The sequence below is a fragment of the Triticum aestivum genome, chromosome 2D (assembly GCF_018294505.1).
Source record: "Triticum aestivum cultivar Chinese Spring chromosome 2D, IWGSC CS RefSeq v2.1, whole genome shotgun sequence".
NCBI classification, from domain to species: domain Eukaryota; kingdom Viridiplantae; phylum Streptophyta; class Magnoliopsida; order Poales; family Poaceae; genus Triticum; species Triticum aestivum.
In genome coordinates, this window is record NC_057799.1 from 321443388 (window position 1) to 321464735 (window position 21348).

Consider the following 21348-nt stretch of genomic DNA (forward strand, 5'->3'; position numbering starts at 1 on the left):
GACCAGTTCTGAGGGTTTCTGGCAAAGGAGTGGGGAAAATTAAGTAAAAGTTAAGAGCGCGGGGATGAATGAGTAGAGCTAAGGAACCAGGGGCACAGATGTAAAAATCCCTTGTTTTTAATTTTTCTCAATTCATCCCTTGCGGGCAAGGAGTGACTTCCTAGAGAGGTTCGGCGTTGAGCTTGATGCAACTATCAAATTCCAGTGCACCTTCATGAAGATGCAAACGACCCAAAACTTCACTTGTCTTCTCACCAACGAGGCACACCGAACCTATTTTTGGTTTCCCTGGTTGGAGATACCTTGCACGTGCCTATGGGATGGAAGCTGAAGAGAGGGCCACGTTCTACCTCGATTATGATCGTGAGAAGATCATGATGTACTACAGGCCTGCTGGCACTTCTGGTTCTGATACTCCAGACTACGACCCTAATTCCAACTGTCAAATTATTTAGTTAGTAGGTTTAGTAATATGCTAGTATTTCGTTGAATTTTTGTTGAACACGTACATGTATGTACTTGCTACTAGTCATACTACATTAATTAGTACTTTGTTGAACTTAAATGTTGTCATTTACCTCTATTTGGTGATGTCAAACTTAAAAGGGTCATATTTGAATAGAACAAAGTAATAATGAGGAAAAAAACTTTATGTAATTTCCCCAGCAGTCAAAGAGGTTCCAGTCAAGAGAGAGAAAGAGGGACCAACCTAAGAGACAAGAAAGCGGAGATACCCAAAGGCAGATTTAGAAAGGAAAAGAAGTGAAGAGGGGCTGGCCTGCGTTTGGGTTCGACCGTACGAGGTGCAGACCCATCACACATGGGGACGATGGATGGAGGAGTTAAACCTGCGCTGCGCTGCCATTTTTTTATGTGCTTGCCGCCGCTGCTGCTACTACTACTAAACACAATAGAGAGAGAGAAAGAGAGACTGAGACTGAGCGTGTGGGGCCATTTTAGGCGTCTCAGCCAATAGGCGCTCGACAGCATACGGGGCCCGGAACCACACTCGATCGCACCCTCCCCCAATTACACCACAAATCCATCCATCCTCTTCCTCTCCCATCTTTAAAGCTGCATCCCATCTCCCCTCACCGCCGCGGCGAGCCAGCGACGTCTCGCCTCCTCCCACCCCGGTCGCCGTGCGCGCCATAGACACAAGAGCCGACAGCTAGATCGGGAAATCAGGATGGGTCGCGGCAAGGTGCAGCTGAAGCGGATAGAGAACAAGATAAATCGGCAGGTGACCTTCTCCAAGCGCCGCAACGGGCTCCTGAAGAAGGCGCACGAGATCTCCGTCCTCTGTGACGCGGAGGTCGCCGTCATCGTCTTCTCCCCCAAAGGCAAGCTCTATGAGTACGCCACCGACTCCAGGTAGCTCCCCACCCACGCCTATATTAGCTTCCATCTCGATCCATTTCCATTTCTGCCTCTGCTTGCTATATGCCCATGCCGCTGCATCACACATACATACATATTGGGAGGGAGGTAATACCGTACCGCCGTACGCTCGGCTCTTCCTCCGCCAGCTGCATCGTAGCTCTTGCCGTTTCTGGCCTTTGATGCCATGGCGCCGGAAAAGCTCCTTGTCGGCTTTGCCATTTCTGGCATCGATCCATCTCCATGTGCTCATCGGTTTGGTGTCCGTACCGCATGTGCTTCCTCTCACTTGTTTCTACTGCTAGCCCCAGTCCTGCCTATTCTGAGTTTGTGTGCTACAGGCGATGATTTTATGCTGCTGCTGCAGCTCCTTGCTTATTTGGGTAACGATTTGATTTTCTCCCCAGTCCTCACTCACTAGCTGGCTCGGCTTCTCCGATTTCCTTTCTCGTGCTCCCCACTTTTGCCTTTTCCTCTTGCCTCCGACTGATCCTTTCCTTTTTTGGGATCCACGGCCGCCTTTCTTTCTTTAATTCACATTCACCTATAGCCTGCCTAGGACAATTAATATGTATGTGACACGAGAAGGCAGATTAGATTATACTGACCCAGCCCCAGCCCCCGCGCGTAATTAGATGATTTTTGTCCCTTTCCTCATCCACATCGTTCTAGACTCGATTGTACTACAACGAGTATTTTATTCTCTTTCTAGTTCCCGTCCAGTGATTTGGCTTTTCTTTGTGACCAAAAATCACATGCGTGTTTTCATTTTTTTTAACTATCAATAATAAACACAGCTTCCAAGGAGTGAGCTGGGCAGTGAGCCAGTGACAGACATGCATGTAGTGGACGGAGCTCGCTGAATTAATCGCCTCGCATCTTCTTCTGCCTCTCTAAACATGCAGTGAACACGACTTATGCATGGTACATCGCTACGTACGTCTTTGTTAAACTATACCAAAAAAATCCCTCTTCTTACTCTTCTTCGGTTCTTGCCAAGCAGTGGGATGGATCTGGCTCTTCTTTGATCTTCTTCTCTTTCCTCTTATTTATTTCTTCTCCCTCTTTTCCTCTTTGATGCTACCCTCTAGGTCAATCTTTGCTAGTATCTCGGTTTTATTTGGTATAGATAGACCAGCTAGATACAGTACAGTAGTACTAGATCTTTGCTTTGTTCATTGATAGGGAGCAATTTGCAATCTTCTAAATAAAGGTGTACGATGTACTTACCTTGCAAATCGCTAATGATGAAACCATTTGCTGTAACACAACATATACTTTAGCCCCTCTCAATTCCGTGTACAACAGTTTTTGTGTTGTGCAACGACTCGTACGTACGGTAACAGTATGCATGCATGTATGTCGGCACATTTATGCCTGTTTTCAAGTGCTTTATTTCCAATATACATATATGTCCGTTGCATCTCATCTCTTTCTTCCCTCTTTGAGATATATATATGTCTATATAAGGCATGGGTACCTATCGTGCCACATATATACAAGACGACCTGGCCTCTCTCTGGGAGAAGTAAAGGAATTAATGCTTAAGGCTTCTGGAACCCCTTCATTAATTCTCTCTCTAGATAATTCAGATAAATAGGCTGCACATCTCTATAGTCTATATTTTCGTGTGCGAGAAATAGTGAGGTTCAAGATGGTGGGATATTGTGTTGACCGTACGTACAAGCATACGGATTAAGAGCTTCTTCTTTTGTTGCGTATAGTACAGTATGTAATATTCTCTATGTATGAAACTACGAAGGGGGGTGGTGCAACCTAGCACCTTGGCTGTTTTACAAGAACAGAAGTAGCCAGCTCTATAAGGTTCCACTGCAATTGTTCAGTTTAGGATCGCAATCCAGTTCCCGCGGTACTGCTGCTACAGCCATCCATTTAACTCGTTGTTGATAAATTTTTCCTACAGCATCATGCATGCATGTTCTGTAATGCTTCAATCATTATCCACAAACCTTGATATCACATGTGTGCTATATGTATTCCTTTTATCACGGACTCATGGTTCTATACAGCGTCACTGCTTTCTTGAAGATGGGTGAGATATATGTTTTATGTGTGCACGCTTTGAAGCTGGCATCCTGCTTCCAGGGCAATCAAGAGTGATATTACTACATTTTGAACAGTAAAGGAGCACTGTCAGTCCAAACAGTAACTTCAGATCTGGAGTTTGTTGGGAATTTCTTATTTTTGATTGCTCGGGCCATGGCATATGGCTCTTTTTTTGGGGGGTTTGTGATAAGCTATTGCATTTATTCTATTTTCTTGCAAAAATAACTTGCGTATGCTTCTTAGTGCTGGTTTCTGAATTAGAAGGATGCCAAGCATTGTACTCCCATACAATGCCAAGCCTTGTACGGATTTTCCAAGGCATAATTAGTACTCAAAGAATTGTTCTTAAGCATTGTACTAATTAGTACTACTAATTATGCGTTGCAAAGGACCGGGATTTTATTATCCCCAAAAGGCATGGACTGATATGGTGTGAGTTTTCCTTGCAGCATGGACAAAATTCTTGAACGTTATGAGCGCTACTCTTATGCTGAAAAGGCTCTTATTTCAGCTGAATCTGAAAGTGAGGTATAAGCAATTTGCTGCTATCACTATTATGATGATTACTCTTGCTGCTTTCATATATTTTGAATCGGGGAGGTTGCCCATGTTACATTGCACAAGCATTTCAGCACATCTCCTTCACATAAACATCATATCTGAAGTAACCTTCTTGTTGTTGGATTTTCCAAACAGAGAAAATTAGTTATGAATAATTATACCTTTTGAGAAATTCAGAATCACCTTACATTTTATGTTAATGACTTTAAATTACATTTCTTTAGGATACTCTACTATATAGCTTAACATTCCTCATGTGAAAAGGGGTTTTGTCGACCCACAGATGAACTTTCGAAATGTGTAGCATTCATACGTCCTTAAACTGGTTAATCCTCTTTATCTCGGATTTTGTCTCACCAAGACAACTTGTAATGTGTGGATGCTCTAGTTCGGCAACCTATGTTAAATACAAGTGGGGATGAATTTCTAGTTGCAAACTTACAGGCAGATAAGATCGTTTACTAAGGATGAAAAGAACCTAGTAAACATTAGAAGAGTTTTCTAAACTGGTATTGGATATCATCCTACCTTCACATTTTTAGTAAATTTGGCCACCTAGGTAGATGAACGAAGAGATCATCGATGGCATGTGTATTCATCATCTTTGAATGATGTCCACTATACATAGAAATAATAATAGCATGCAGTATATAATACACAATATGTGGGATGCATGAAATTATATGAAACTAGCGTCTCCTCTAGATCAATCATAAATACATCACAGACAATATTTTTAACTATAAATTCTGTAAAATAAATATTGTATGTATACATTATAGGATACTAACAAATCAATCAAAATTATATGTTTTGCCACAAACATAACCTACCTAAGCTTCACAAAATAGCCCTTATATTCGCATTACCTGTATTTGGCCCTTTCATAACCATTGTAAACCAACCATGGGTGACACAGTTGCATATGTTTTTGTACTCATATGGAATTTACATGAATTTGGATTGTAAGAGAAGGTTATTGAAGTAGCAGATGGCTGAGAAAGCTACGGACGCAAGCTAATTTATGCTTTTAAGCAGCAAGATACCCCTCCGTGTATTATTTTTTCGTTAGGTTTTTTTATCTTACAAAAAATAAGTAATTTATAAAATGAAAATATCGACCATCGTTCTTACCATATTTTTGTCTGCTATCAACTATATGATTAAGAAAGGGCAGGATTATTTTGCTTATAAATACTTAAAAATAAAACAACTACTCCCTCTGTCCGGAAATACTTGTCCTAGAAATGGATAAAAATTGATGTATCTAAAACTAAAATAGGTCTAGATACATCCATTTCTACGACAAGTATTTCCGGACGGAGTACATTTGGTTATAGGTTTTTCATTTTAATTTTGTATGGTGTGTGAACTTTTGTCGCTATATGTTCCGAAGGGTCCAACTTTTTTTTGGTTATTTTCTGATTGGGATATGGGGAGAGGGGGAATTATTAAATCCGGTTTACACCCAATATATTTTTATGGTAAACAAGTAGACATGGCTTGATGGCTAGGAATTTGGCTGAACCTAAAATTCTCAGATAAACTTTGTTATGACCATGATATAAAAAGTTCAAAGTCAATGTCGTAATATATTTATTTTTCCACATTTTCTATTTTTTTAATTAATTTCCTTGCTTGCAATGTCCATCTCTTCGCTCCATCCAAATAAATCAAATCCGTCAAGTATTTGCTGTTAGTACCTCAGATCCACATGCGAATACTGATTTTCATTTCTTCACTTAATTTTTTACTGCACATTGAACCTAAACATAGTTCTAGGCAATGATTTAATGATTATTTTACACAAAAAGCCTAGGACTAGTTTGGTAGATGCTGCTGCTTCATAATACTGAATATCAGAAACATTATTAATGTGTTCCTGCACTTCAATGGCTGAAACCTGTTATAACAGTTAAGAGCATCTTATGGTAAATTTCTGCTATTCCTACATGTCTGCTGTTCTAGTATCATTGTTTGTGATAAAATGCAAGAAGTGACATGACAAAAGTGCAAGTGTGAGTGCCCCAAGGTAAATGTTAACTTCTCCAAAACTGGAAGCCTTATTTATGTACCCCCTCCTTTCAGGTCTATAAGGAGCGCACGGATTTTGAGATTTACTTTGACCATCAACTAGATCAATCATATGAGTTATGCGGCCTAGAAATCAGACCACTGTAAAATTAGACTCAAAATGCATGCACACCTTATAAACAAAGGAGGGAGTACTTTGTCAACAGTTTCCTGTTCATTTAAATATTACCTTGCCATCTACTCACATTGTATAAGCATATTGAGAGTGGTTCTATAGCGGTAAAAGATGTTCTTAGTTCATACAAAGGAACGTTCATTCTTGTACTTGCTTACCTCTGACAGAAAATAATTTTCCTGTACAGGGAAATTGGTGCCACGAATACAGGAAACTTAAGGCGAAGATTGAGACCATACAAAAATGTCACAAGTAATAATGAGTATTGAATTGCGATTTGAATTCTGAATAATTGTGGAACTAGCATATAATTTTGCAGTATGAGCTGCTGAATTAAGATGATTTAAAGCAACTGGATTATTATCCTGCAGGCACCTCATGGGAGAGGATCTGGATTCTCTGAATCTCAAAGAACTCCAACAACTGGAGCAGCAGCTGGAGAGTTCACTGAAGCACATCAGATCGAGAAAGGTTGTTATTTTCTAAGATTCAGTAGCCCACCCGAACTGTCTTAAGTCTTAACTGGACTGAGGTGGACGTCAGATGCCAGCATTACATGTGTGAATGTGGTCCTTGCATTCTGTTGCAAACCCTTTCCTTTTGGCCTTTTGAGAATGTTATTATCTGGCGTATAATTTCTAATGTGATAAAGTTTCCGATCATTTGTAACTGCAAACTTCCCTCTATTTGCAGAGCCATCTTATGATGGAGTCCATTTCTGAGCTACAGAAGAAGGTAACAACCAAACATATTATCATCGATCCACCTTTCATTAAGATATAGCTAGTTTCATCTCATACTGTGGTTGCATGCTGCAGGAGAGGTCACTGCAGGAGGAGAACAAGGCCCTACAGAAGGAAGTAATTAAGCTGCAAACAAAGCACCTATAATTACTTAACCACTGTTCGTTGCTGATCTGATCCTTCAATTTTCTCTAGCTGGTGGAGAGGCAGAAGGCGGCGGCCAGCAGGCAGCAGCAGCAGCAACAACAACAACAGATGCAGTGGGAGCACCAAACCCAGACCCATACCCAAAACCAACCCCAAGCCCAGACCAGCTCATCATCTTCCAGTTTCATGATGAGGGATCAGCAGGCCCATGCCCCTCAACAGAACATTTGGTATGTACATGCATACATTGACAATTCACTTAAGATACTATGTGTACATGTAATAATATGCACAGTTCATCTTCTTGTGTATGCAATAGCTACCCGCCAGTGACGATGGGTGGGGAGGCGGCAGCGGCGGCAGCAGCAGCGCCGGGGCAGCAGGCTCAGCTTCGCATTGGAGGCCTGCCTCCATGGATGCTTAGCCACCTCAACGCTTGAGGAAGGAAGAGGTTTAATTTCCAAAGCAGCTGAAACAGCATTAATCGGCACACTAGCAATTAAGCTGCTATGGTTATGTTTGCTTGCCCCTACCCTTATATATATGATTTGCAAGGTAAAAAAATGAGCAGAGAGATCAGGAATGCTGGTTCACTGTATAATTTTGTTGCATGTTCAGCAACACGTACCAGTTGATGCAAACATGCATGCTTAGCAACCAACCAATTACCTTAGCATGGATGACTTGCTTGGCTTAATTATGGAAAGCTAGGTTGCGTGATGACGTGTGTATATATATGATATATTTTTATATTTTATCTGAAATCTAAATGGGTGAATGAATAAGGCCAGGTTCAAGGCTGTGAGATCAGCCATCCCTTGGCCCCGCTGCATGTAATTTCTGCCAACATGGAGGCCCTAGAGATAAAGCCATCTCTTCGTGAAGATGTATATACATATGGTTCTAGAATCTAGATAGAAAGGAATGTCACATCTAGAGGAAAAATAGGCAATAATACTGCAGAGACGTCAACACTATCTCTACCATTGTGTATAGCTATGCTTTTGTTTGTTTTGTCCTATAAGTGATACCAGAATGTACAAACGATAACATGCATTCCCTGCCTTTCTTGTGTTTTAATCCTTTCAATGAATAGTAGTTGTTTTTCTTCATATACATACCCTACATATATATGCACAATCGTACTTATAAGATTTCTCTAAATAGTTTTTCGCCACCACTTTATAGATAAAGCACCAACCAAGTCCATACAATAAATTATTCAAATACAAGGAAACTAAATAATAAATCAGTTGGGGCAACATCACTGGCCCGCTGCCTATAGAGCAGGTGCAATCATCGGATAAAATCTAACAATTTAACACACAAGAGTCAGCAGCACGACACAGGAAGACCTCGTTAACAATCTTATTACGCGTCGTCCACAAGGTCCAAGACATCGCCCTGAACACCTACCAGAAGAGATGCCTCACTCCTACCAGTATGGTGAGCATGCGCATTCAGTAAGTTAGGTTCGAGGCCTGTCACTAGGGCCCCCGAGCCTCATGGGCATAGGTTTCAAGATTTGCATGATAGATATATATGAAAATGTTCTACGACAGTGACGGTGTCCTGGTCCCGACCACGGATCACACTTAGCAGGAACGCACGAAACCTTTTCCATGGTCGATGTTAGATCGGACCTTGAAGCCGCTCTCCAAGTTTTCGGTATCAGACCAGGCGTAGGCGGAGCATGAGAAACTTCCCGAGGACAAGGTATTAGATCAGTTCTAGAAGCTTGTAACATTGGATGACCCAGTCTCGGTGTACCATCAGATCTGAAATCCCCAGGTACAATCAATTTTTTCAACCCACCCACCACCCATCTTGTTGCTAAAATCGAAGATCTGACCGACATCCTGGAAGGCACCATGGACGAGACCGAAGACATGGATGACTAGGTCGGTGAGTCTACTGACAACTCGCCAATAGCCACCACAACCTAAGGTAATTGGACGGCGACCTCGACCTACAACATCCACATGGTCGACATACCACGCACCAGTGATAATTGTGATGACAACAATGGTGACGGTAACAGCGCCAATAACGGTGGTAATGGGCCTTGGAGGTCCCCCACGTAACAACGTGGATGACCCTCAAAACGACCTTGGTCTCGAGGATGTGGACATACTAACCAAGTCACTCAACAACCCACGCCATGGTGCATTAAGGAGAAGACTGGTCAGTACAACCGAAAGATAACCATTGAGAAGCAACGCCTTCGGGAGGAGGCAGCAGTTCATTAGGGACCGCGGGAATGAGCTCTTCCGAGCTGAAGAGGAGCTGAACAAAAGAAAGTATGGCACGTACAAGGCAGACGCCAAGTACGGTAGGAACCTGCTCAAGGACATGGCTGCCACTATGAGCCATGGCATGGTTTCCAAACATGCACGCCTGGGCCAACAACCTGCACCGAGGTGCAGGAGACCAGCCTCCCTGTCAGGAGGGCCGGTGGACCAATAAGGGCAAACATGCTCCCAAGGCGACGACACGTCGCCCTGTTGCATTGCACAACAAGGGCAGCTCGGCTACACGGAGTAAGTCCAAAACGAGCTACTGCCCCAATTTGAACACCCGATCCCGCCCGAGAATGAACCTTCTCAGACAATCTATAAACCTAGGTGCCGCCCGGAGACTTTTTCCAAGCTCACACCACGGTTACGCTAGAAGGCCAAGTGGGTAAGGACTCTTTCTCCAAATACAATGAGGAGGGTGACTATGACGATACGCAGCAAGATCGACGTAGTCTGCGGTCGAGGATACCCACCGGTGATGTATCCACCATGTGTTCTCCGGTCGGGTGATCGCTCACTAGTTCCCTCCCGACTTCAAGACTAGTAATTGCGATAAATATGATGGGAACAGGGATCCCTCTGTTTGTATGGAGGAATGTATCCTTGCCATCTACATGGAGAACGATGATGATTTGTGTGGCATAAAATAATTCCCACTCGTGCTTAAGGGCTCAGCCCGACACTAGTTGCACACTGCGATTGGGCTTGGTCAACACGTGGGCAACTCTACATTCCAAGTTCCTGGCAAATTTCCAGGGAACTTATGTTAAACCTACTGACGTCGATGATCTGGCCCTCATCAAACAAAAACCAGGTGAGTCCATATGTAAGTTCTGGACTCGTTTCCTGAAGAAGAAAAATGAAATCGATGATTGCGATGACGCGGAGGCCCTTGCTGCCTGCAGGAACAACATAAATGATGATTGGCTCTCTAGAGACTTCAGGCATTATAGGTCGAAGACTATGGCCACACATATGGTCATGATGACCAAGTTCTGTGTCTCGGAGGATGACTGGCTAACCAAGAAAAAGGGCCATAGCGATGACTCCGGGACATCCGAGGTACTCAGCAGCAACAAAAACCCAAGGCAGAACTGATGGAACAAACGATGGAAGAATGGCAGTAACCCCAAAGATGGCAAGGTCAACGGGGTTTTGAAAACCAGCACCAGGGTAGCGGTGCTATTCTAGGGAAACAATGGGGGCAATGACTCATGGCTGAACAGAACTTTAGATCACCCTTGCGCCATTGTCACATCCCAGTTTTTTTTTCAAAATCTGGTATGTTGAAAATTTCACCGGGAATTAATTTTTTCCAACAAAACCCCTTGCTTGATTGCTTGTTAGCTAAAAATTTCTTGATTGATTGGTTGCTTGTTGGAATTGTTTGCTCTATTTGAATTCACCTAGAGGATCAAGGACCCCATGTCCACTTTTGAAACCCTTGTTTGAAAATTGGGAAAACAGAATGAACCCCAAAAGTTTTTGGGAGTAATTTTGAATCCCAAAATTAGGTGGGCAGTTGAAATATTTATTTGGGCATAAGGCTATCCCTAATAAGTCCCAAGTAATATTCAAGCCTAATAAAAATGTTCCCTAAACTTTTGAGATGGATTTATTTTGGAGCCAATTGAAATCAAGAGGGAATTCTTAAAAAGGGCTTTGCAATTATTTGGCAGGAAAAGGAATTTCATAAGTCCAAATGATCTGTTGACCTTCTGCCAATTTTCCAAATTGGATTTGAAGCACATTTGTTTTGTAAACCAAATTCAAAAGGAAATAATAAGTGTAGAAAATATATGTCCAAAATTCCCAAGCAAAATGTTGACACAGTCACAAATGTTCCCTTTTGAATTTAGAGCAAGTTTGTAGTTTGAAGAAAATTCAAATACAAAGCCTATGTGAATTTACAGAAGAAACAAAAAAGAAAAAGAGAAAACAGAAAGAATTAAAAAAAACCATCCAAAGCCGAGCTAGCTAGCCCAGCCGACCCCCGTGCCCCTCTCTCACCTCTCTCACCCACTCACTAGTGGACCCCACTAATCAGGGTCATCCCTCACCTCCAACCGCTGCGCCGCTCACGACGCGCGAACTACACCCACACACTCCCCATGCACCCCAACCCCCACGCAATGTCTATTTAACCGCCTCATCGCCCATGTCATTTTGCCCAAGGGCGCGACACCCCTTGCCATAAGGCTACCGCCGTCGAGACCCCCGAGCTCCGCTCTGACCTAGAATTTTTCCGGTGGAATTCCATCAAGCCGCAGCTCCTCGCGACCGCCTAGTGCCACCACTTGATCAGCCGCTCGTCGGCGAGTCCCTTGGACATCATCCGCATAACCAAGGGCCTATGGAACCCCACGACCACCGAAGGCCGAAGCGCTCCACCGCCGCGCCATTGATTCTGGTGAGGTGAGCACACACTGGACCCCCTCGCCATGTTCTTTGTCTCTGACGCACCTATGTGCGCCTTGTTTACCCATTTGTTTGACCAGAAGGGTACCATATCGAGCATCGCGTCCACACCCGATGACCTCCGCTGTCTGCAGCACTCCGGTTACCCCGCCCTGGCCATCTCTGTCGTCCCCAGCCACATCCAGGACCACCATCGTCCTCCCCGTGAACTACTGTGCCCGTCCATGCTGTCCGCACCATCGGGGCGACCTCCCCGACGAATCTCGAAGACGCGCTGCCGTCTTTGACGTCTCCGGCGACCTAGTTGCCTAGTGAGCTCCAGACCCACCCGCACCATCCGATCTCACATGCACGGACACGATTAGATCACTTATTTGAATCGCATAAGCCAATCAAAAGATGCCACATCACAGCCTTATCCAAAACCTTATCCACAGAAAAATCAGTTAATTTAAATAAAAAAGGCAGTTGCAAAAAAATTACCTGGATATTCATTATATCATAACTCTTTATCCATAGATCCAAATTCAGTGATTCCTTTTGCAAAATGACCCTCATGAAATGCACTTTCACCTAGACTACTAAAATTTAGAATTAGAATAGTTTAAAATTTAAATTCAAACAAAATGAATTTGAATCTAAATAGGGCATAACATGCATTTTAGAAATCCAATGAAATTGGTTCTTTTTGCAAAATGAACCTAGAGAATTGTAGTTTCAAATTAGCTACTATAGTCCAATTTTAATAAATTAAAATTAGATTTGAAATATAGTTTAAGAGCAGCCATAATTCGCACAATATTAAACCACAATTTGGTTAACTTTGAATTTAAAATGTTTATTACAATAATTTATTTGCAACTTAGTTCAGAAACTTAAAATGAACTTAATAAATAATTTGGATTATTATTTGACATTAGGGAATCTAATTTGAATGAAATCCAACTAGTTTGGTTATGACTTTAAAACCATAGGTTTAGTTTGAATAAACTTTTGCAATATGACTTAGTGAATTGAATTAAACCTAGTAATTATGTTGGAGTTAATAATTGACTTTAGGAAATTAAACATAAGTTGAATTTTGTTCAAACTTATGTAAAATTTGAGAACTATTTGCACTTAGTAAATGATTGGGGATTTATATTAACTTTAGTTTAAACCTGAATGCAAATAAATAAATTTTAGTAATTGTATTGGATTTGTAGTTGACTTTAGGAAAGCATTAATTGTACTAAGATAAATTGAACCAACTTAGTCAATTATGAAATAGTTCATAATTAAATTTAACTTTGTGAAACCAAATTCATTGTGAACTCAATTCAATTTGAATTCAAACAAGACGAACCATAATTCAAATCTAAATTGAATTGGAAGCCAGACCAAGTTATTATTTTCAGAAACTTAGTGTATTGAAGCTCATGAAAGATCAACTAGTTTGAATCGTCATTCGAACTTGAACATGAAATTGGCTATCCAAGATTCGTAGACCATGTCTGTGTTGATGAGATTTTGTCTGAATGGATCTGACAAACCACAACTTGACATCGCATACTGCTTATGTGATGGACCCTATTTTTTGAAACTGCATGTGAAGCTTCATGTCACATGTATTCCAATTAACAACCACCATGTTGTTTTCCAAACTCTTATGAGTTAACACTGACAAATGATCTCACAACACAATGACACTGACACCATGCACAACACTTGTATGTTTGTTTGTTTGTATTATATAGTTGTTTATGATTACTCTTTACTTATGATAGATTGTACGGAGAGCGAAGAGTAAACTTAATCAAGATTGTGAGACTGAAGAATCGTCAATACCAGGCAAGTGGAACCTTTGATCATAACCTTTGTTTCCACAGATTGTACTTGTTTTCAACTAGGAAACCCCTATAGGATTTACTTTATGCTTGGCAGAACCCAGTAGAAAGAATGTAGGTCCATTATACCCTAATCTTGTAACCAACGATTAGTTGCTTAGCTGCTATAACATGGATTGGGATCACATTAAAGATTACTTATGGTTAACTATTGAACTACTACTTAATTAATGAATCGATCTAGGTGGACTGGCTTCGATTGGGTCATCAGTAGTCATTGGTGGGGATTGCCACCCAGGTATCAAAGGGACTGTACGAGTTAAAAGTTGAGTAGCTTCCATGTGTAACCGTTAGGCAATATGGGCTTTGTCTGCACCAAGTAAGTCGTGGGAACCCTCCTGGGCGTGACCACTAGATGTAGATTTGCATGTAGGGAAACCAGACTGAGTCTGCCTTTTCTCAGAGGGCTACTACTCCCAAAAGTCTCGTCTTAATCTACCTAGCTACTTCACAAGTGAAGTTTAGGAGCAGGAAGGTGTGATCGGGAATCACGGATAAAGTACACAAACCTCTGCAGAGTGTATAAACTGATCATGATTAGTCGTGTCTCCGGTTATGGACAACTGAAAGTGCATCTAATCCTCGGTAGTTTTGGTAATTAATAACAACATATATAGCATTGAACTAATGGCATGGCAAGGACATGTGATTCTGGACCCCTCAAAATGCTAAGGATATACATTGGCAAAAGCTTCAAGACTCTACTTTTTTGGTCAAGTGATCAAAGATCACATTGACTCCATTGGAAAGCCAATACTATTAAAAGGGGATGAGCTTTTTGATCCTGGGTCATTTGGTCAAGTGCTTGAAGATATTATTGCTCCAAAAACCCTCAACAACATTCTCATTTTCCATCTATCCAAATCCCCAAGTCAAACTCGATCCCACTGAAACACTTACATCTGGATCAACCAAGTTACCCAAGACAGAGCTAGAAGCCAAACCCTAGAAACTCGATTCTACCGAAATGGCATTCGGTCCCACTGAAGTGCAGTGCAAGTTTCTGTAACCATTGCTTTCACTTCAGAATCACCGAGTTAAAACAATCAGAATTACCAAGATGAGGAATCTTCTTAGGTCATCACATATAGGTCTCACTGAGTGGATTCATCAGGTCTCACCGAAACGTCTAACGTTCGAATCTTTTGCACTGTTCGGTCCCACTGAGATTTACTTTCGATGTCACCGAGTTCTATATAAATATTGTAACGGCTAGATCTTTGGTGATGGCTATATATACCCCCTCCACCACCTCTCAATCTTAGAGGGAGCAACCATGACAAAACTACACCTCCCATATCCATTTTCTGAGAGAGAACCACCTACACTTGTGTTGAGATCAAGGCATTCCAATCCAACCATTTGAACCTTGATTTCTAGTCTCCCCAAGTTGCTTTCCACTCCAATCCTTCTCCTATCCCAAGCCAAATTTGTGAGAGAGTGATTGACTTTGAGGAGACTATCTTTTGAAGCACAAGAGCAAGGAGTTAATAATCAACAACATCATTTATTACCTTTTGGAGAGTCATGTCTCCTAGATTGGTTAGGTGTCACTTGGGACCCTCCAAGATCATGTAGAGTTGAACCAAGGAGTTTGTAAGGGCAAGGAGATAACCTACTTCATGAAGATCTATCCTGAGTGAGGCTAGTCCTTCGTGGGCATAAGCCATGGTGGAATAGACAAGGTTGCTTCTTTGTGGACCCTTTGTGGGTGGAGCCCTTTGTCGACTCGCGCAGCCGTTACCCTCTATGGGTTTAAGTCTCCATCAATGTGGATGTATGATACCACCACCTATGAGAACCATGCAAAAATCTCTGTGTCTTAATTGCATTTGATATCTCTTATCCCTCCTTTACATTTATATGCAAAGTCTTAACTTTCCGCTACACAACTCTTAGACTTGCATGTGTAGGACGTTGCTTGACTTGGTAGAATTGATAAAACTTTCCTACAACTAAAATTGGGAAAAGGCTAGATTTTTATTTGGTCAAGTAGTCCAATCACTCTCCTCTAGACCTACTTTCGATCCTACAAGTGGTATCAGAGCTTTGGTCTCCATTGCATTGGTTTTACAACCTAGGATAGTATGGCATCTAGTGAGGAAACTATCACCGTAGAGGTCCGTATTTCGATGGTACAAACTTTTCTAGTTGGAAGCATAAGATGAAAAATGCATATTCTTGGTCATAACCCCGCCGTTTGGGTTGTTGTTCATGTTGGCCTGCAAGGTAAATTCTTTGAGAATGGAAAAGAACCGGATCATGAAGCCAGGCCCGGGCCAAGGGGTGTACCACTTGTGCGCCCACATAGGGCTCCAGTTTCCAGGGGCCCTGCTACTTCTTGAGCTTGCGTTGGTTTTTCCCTTGAAGAGGAAAGGGTGATGCAGCAAAGTAAAGATAAGTATTTCCCTCAGTTAGAGACCCAAGGTATCAATCCAGTAGGAGACAACGCACGAATCACCAATACCTGCACAATCAATCAAACAGCTTGCACCCAACGCGATAAAGGGGTTGTCAATCCCTTGACGGTCACTTGCAAAAGTGAGATCTGATAGAGATAGATGAAACTAAACAAACAATAAAGTAAATATTTTTGGGTTTTTTGGATAGATCGAAAAGTAAAAGATTGCAAAATAGTAGATCGGAAACTAATATGATGGAAAATAGACCCGGGGCCATAGGTTTTACTAGAGGCTTCTCTCAAGATGGCAAATAAGACGGTGGGTGAACAAATTACTGTCAAGCAATTGGTAGAAAAGCGCAAAGTTATGATGATATCTAAGGCAATGATTATGAAATATAGGCGTCATGTCCATGTCAAGTAGACCAAAACAATTCTGCATCTACTACTATTACTCCACACATCGACCAACTCCTTCCTGCATCTAGAGTATTAAGTTCATGAAGAACAGAGTAACGCATTAAGTAAGATGACATGATGTAGAGGAGTAAACTTAAGCAATATGATGTAAACCCCATCTTTTTATCCTCGATGGCAACAATACGATATGTGCCTTGGTGCCCCTACTGTAACTGGGAAAGGACACCGCAAGATTGAACCCAAAGCTAAGCACTTCTCCCATTGCAAGAAAACCCAATCTAGTTGGCCAAACCAAACCAATAATTAGAAGAGAACTACAAAGTTATCAAATCATGCATAAAATAATTCAGAGAAGATTCAAATAATATTCATAGATAAGCTGATCATAAATCCACAATTCATCGGATCTCGACAAACACACCGCAAAAGAAGATTACATCGGATAGATCTCCAAGAACATTGAGGAGAACATGGTATTGAGAATCAAAGAGAGAGAAGAAGCCATCTAGCTACTAGCTATGGACCCGTAGGTCTGAGGTAAACTACTCACGCTTCATCGGAAGGGCAATAGAGTGGATGTAGAAGCCCTCCATGGTCGAATCCCCCTCTGGCAAGATGCCAGAAAAGGCCCCAAGATGGTATTTCACGGGTATATATGGTTGTGGCGGTGTAAAAGTGTTTTCGTGGATGCTTCTGGTGGTGTGGGAATATATGTGACGACGAAGAATTAGGTCAGGAGCTGTTGGAGTAGGCCACAAGGCAGGGGGCGCCCCCACCCCCCTAGGGCGTGCCCCCGTGGCTTGTCGTCTACTCCAAGCTCTTCTGACTTGGAGTCCAAGTCCAACAAGTGTCTTTTGGTCCAAGAAAAATCATCGCGAAGGTTTTATTCCGTTTGGACTCCGTTTGGTATTCCTTTTTTGCGAAACTAAAAAACAAGAAAAAACAGAAACTGGCACAGGGCTCTAGGTTAATAGGTTAGTCCCGAAAATAATATAAATAGCATATTAATGCATATAAAACATCCAAAATAGATAACATAATAGCATGGAACAATAAAAAATTATAGATACGTTGGAGACGTATCAAGCATCCCCAAGCTTAATTCCTGCTCGTCCTCAAGTAGGTAAATGATAAAAACAGAATTTTTGATGTGGAATGCTACTTAACATATTTATCCATGTAATTTTTGTTTATTTTGGCATGAATGTTCAGATCCATAAGATTCAAAACCAAAGTTTAATATTGACATAAAAACAATAATGCTTCAAGCATATTAACAAGGCAATTATGTCTTCTCAAAATAACATGACCAAAGAAAGGTTATCCCTACAAAATCATATAGTCTGGCTATGCTCCATCTTCATCACACAAAATATTCAAATCATGCACAACCCCGATAACAAGCCAAGCAATTGTTTCATACTTTTGATGTTCTCAAACTTTTTCAACTTTCATGCAATACATGAGCGTGAGCCATGGACATAGCACTATAGGTGGAATAGAATATGGTGGTTGTGGAGAAGACAAAAAGAAGGAGATAATATCACATCAACTAGGCATATCAACGGGCTATGGAGATGCCCATCAATAGATATCAATGTGAGTGAGTAGGGATTGCCATGCAACGGATGCACTAGAGCTATATGTTTATGAAAGCTCAAAATAAAACTAAGTGGGTGTGCATCCAACTTGCTTGCTCATGAATACCTAGGGCAATTTGAGGAAGCCCATCGTTGGAATATACAAGCCAAGTTCTATAATGAAAAATTCCCACTAGTATATGAAAGTGACAACATAGGAGACTCTCTATCACTGGTGCGCGTCGGTCCTAAACAAACGGTTTAAAACCCCTTTCCGCGACGGCATTTGGAACCGTCGCCAAGTGAGTGTGGGCGATAGGGGAGTCCATCCCACACGACCCAGAAACCGTTGGGTATATTGTGACGCCCCGAGACCGACGCTCCGATTGCCTTCCTTGTTTGGCGAGTCAGCTGTGTTTTATTTGTGTGTCGCATTCATCATCGCATCATTTGCATTGCATCGGCACTTCGTTGCCGCCATGTTTTAAAATTTGCATTCGTTCGTAGTTGCCGCGTTCCCCCTTGTCTTCGTTGACCGTTCCGAGACCAACCGTGTTTTCGGTTCCCTCTTGTCAAACCAACTAAGCTCTCTCGTCAGCCCGCGATCCCCTCCCGCGCGTCCGAAATTTGTCCCGAACCCGAACCAGATTTTCGTTACCGTTGGGTCCGGAACATCCCCTAACATCTACAAAACATCTCCGTTTTCTTAATTGGGCTCCCTAACCTAATTTTCCCGGACCGTCCGATGATGGACGGAGGGACCGGATACCCCTAAGCTATCCCCTACCTATACAAATAGTGGGAAACCCTAGATACTAGGGATCCTGTCCCATCCATCCATTTCGTGCCGCCGCCACCCACTCACCAAATCCCCATCGGGATCCCCTCCCGATCCAGCCAACCACCTCCCTCCTGTTTCCAGCCACCACCCAATTCCTTCAATCCAACCACCGGGCACCTCGGCCACCTCCTTCCTCGGCCCCTGCCCGGCGCTCCACCCCCAAGAAGCAGCAGCGCCTGAGCGCTCCTCTCCTCGCCGGAGCACATGACCCCCTCTGCCGCCGGTGAGATGCCCTGCTGCCGCTCCTCCGTTTTCCCCTGCACCTCCCGTGCCTCACATCTCCCTCTCGACCTCCTAATGCAGCGCCATGGATGGCTGCAGCCCAAGCCGCGTCCTCGCCCGGCCTCTCGCGCGCCCGAGCTCCACCTTGCGTGCCCGCCTCCTCGCCCTCGTGGCCGAAGCAGCCGAACAGGAACCGAGCACCCCCGAGCCCAGTCCCCGTGCTGCCTCTCCAGCCGCCGCCGACCTCCTTCGCCTCGTCCGCGGCGCCCGAGCACCGCCTGGAGCCGCAACTCCCGTCGGACCTCCTCACTGCCCGAGGCTGCTGCCTCCCCGTCGTCTTCCTCGAGCAGGAGCTCACGCCCGAGCTCCATCGCCACCCGTTGCCCCTCGCCGGAGCAACACCAGCAGGACCCTGCGGTCTCCTCTGCCCTCTCCTCGAGCCGGCCGCAAGCTGCTCCATCACCAGGCTGGCTCCATCGCGCCTTCTCCTTGGGTCCCTCCTCCTCGCTCTCTCTCTCTCACACATCTCTCTCTCTCTGTACTTGCCGCAGCAAGGAACCGCCGCCGCCAAGTACTTGCCGGGAGCGACGCCATGGCCTCGGATCTAGCCGGTTCCCGCGGTCCCTCGCCCCGCCAAGTCCCTCGCCTCGCCGCCCCTTCGCCCGCTCGTCGGAGCTCTGCTCCAGGCGCCGCCCGCAGTTCCCTGCTTCGAACAGGGGAACGAGCGCACGAGCAGCGTTCGCGTTGACCGCGGCCCCGCGCCTCCTTGTTCGATCCAGCCTCCTGGGCTGCAAGCAGCGCCAAGGCCCAGCGCCCCTTCCAGCCTCCCTCTCCACCGAGCGGGCCAAGGCCCACTGGGTGAGGCCACACCCCAGCGCCCCTGCTCTTGTTTTTTCCTCTGTTGGGCTTCCTATTCACTTTTGGCCCATGTGATTTTTTTTCAGGATCTGCAAATTTGTCTATTTATCCAGGGAATTACCGTTTTACAGAAAACCCCTTGCACTTCATGCATTTAATAACTCCACAACCGTGCATCGGATTAAAACAAACTAAATATGTAAAATGCTTAGAATTTTGTGTAGTTTAATAATATGCCACTTTCACCCATGTTAATATTGATTAAAATGCTGTTTGATTAAATTTGCTCGAATAACATGTGAAAATGATTTATTTCATAACTAAATAACCGTAACTCGGATTCTAATAAATTATATATGTAAATGGGGTAGAAAAATGCCTAGTTTAACATGGTGCACTTGATTTTGCTGTTTAACAACATTAAAATTGTGTTATGGCAGAACAGTACCCAATCTAAAATATGCTTATGGGGTTTTTCCGGAATTGTTGTTTGTTGTTCCGGCCTCATTTAAATTGCCTAAAATAGTTAGTTTACTTATGCTTCACCCTCTTGCCATGGTTAATAACATTTAATATTGTTGGGTCCATAAATGAGAGAGAACTAAACAATTGATGTGGTGTTTCGTCAATATGCAACTCGTTGCATATTGAGCTCCACTTAATTTGTAGTGTTGTTTGTTGCACATTGCCTTGCCATGCCTCATTAAACCGGACATGCATCATACTTGATTGTGCATCATGCCATGTTTCTGTGATGGTTGTTTACTATGTTGTTTGTTTCTTTCCGGTTTGCTTCTCTCGTTAGCTTCGGTTTCGTTCCGGAGTTGTGAGGATTCGTTCGACTACATCCGTTTGTCTCTTCATGGACTCGTTCTTCTTCCTTGCGGGATCTCAGGCAAGATGACCATACCCTCGAAATCACTTCTATCTTTGCTTGCTAGTTGTTCGCTCTATTGCTATGCAGCGCTACCTACCACTTGCTATTTCATGCCTCCCATATTGCCATGAACCTCTAACCTTGTCACCCTTCCTAGCAAACCGTTGTTTGGCTATGTTACCGCTTTGCTCAGCCCCTTCTTATAGCATTGCTAGTTGCAGGTGAAGATGAAGATTGCTCCATGTCGGTTTATGTTTATGTTGGGATATCACAATATTTTCTTATATTATTAATGCATCTATATACTTGGTAAAGGGTGGAAGGCTCGGCCTTATGCCTGGTGTTTTGTTCCACTCTTGCCGCCCCTAGTTTCCGTCATACCGGTGTTATGTTCCTTGATTTTGCGTTCCTAACGCGGTCGGGTGATTTATGGGACCCCTT

The 21348-nt window shown here is 43.2% G+C and overlaps 1 protein-coding gene across 1 annotated transcript; it reads left to right on the plus strand.

Moving 5' to 3' along the window:
• The first annotated feature begins 937 nt into the window (after positions 1 to 937).
• On the plus strand, positions 938 to 8219 carry LOC123052951 (MADS-box transcription factor 15). The gene is made up of 8 exons (XM_044476320.1): positions 938 to 1374; positions 3897 to 3975; positions 6405 to 6469; positions 6589 to 6688; positions 6911 to 6952; positions 7036 to 7077; positions 7156 to 7337; positions 7427 to 8219. The coding sequence occupies exons 1-8, from the start codon at positions 1190 to 1192 to the stop codon at positions 7545 to 7547; spliced, it is 816 nt and encodes a 271-aa protein (XP_044332255.1). The 5' UTR covers positions 938 to 1189; the 3' UTR covers positions 7548 to 8219.
• The last annotated feature ends 13129 nt before the right edge of the window (positions 8220 to 21348 follow it).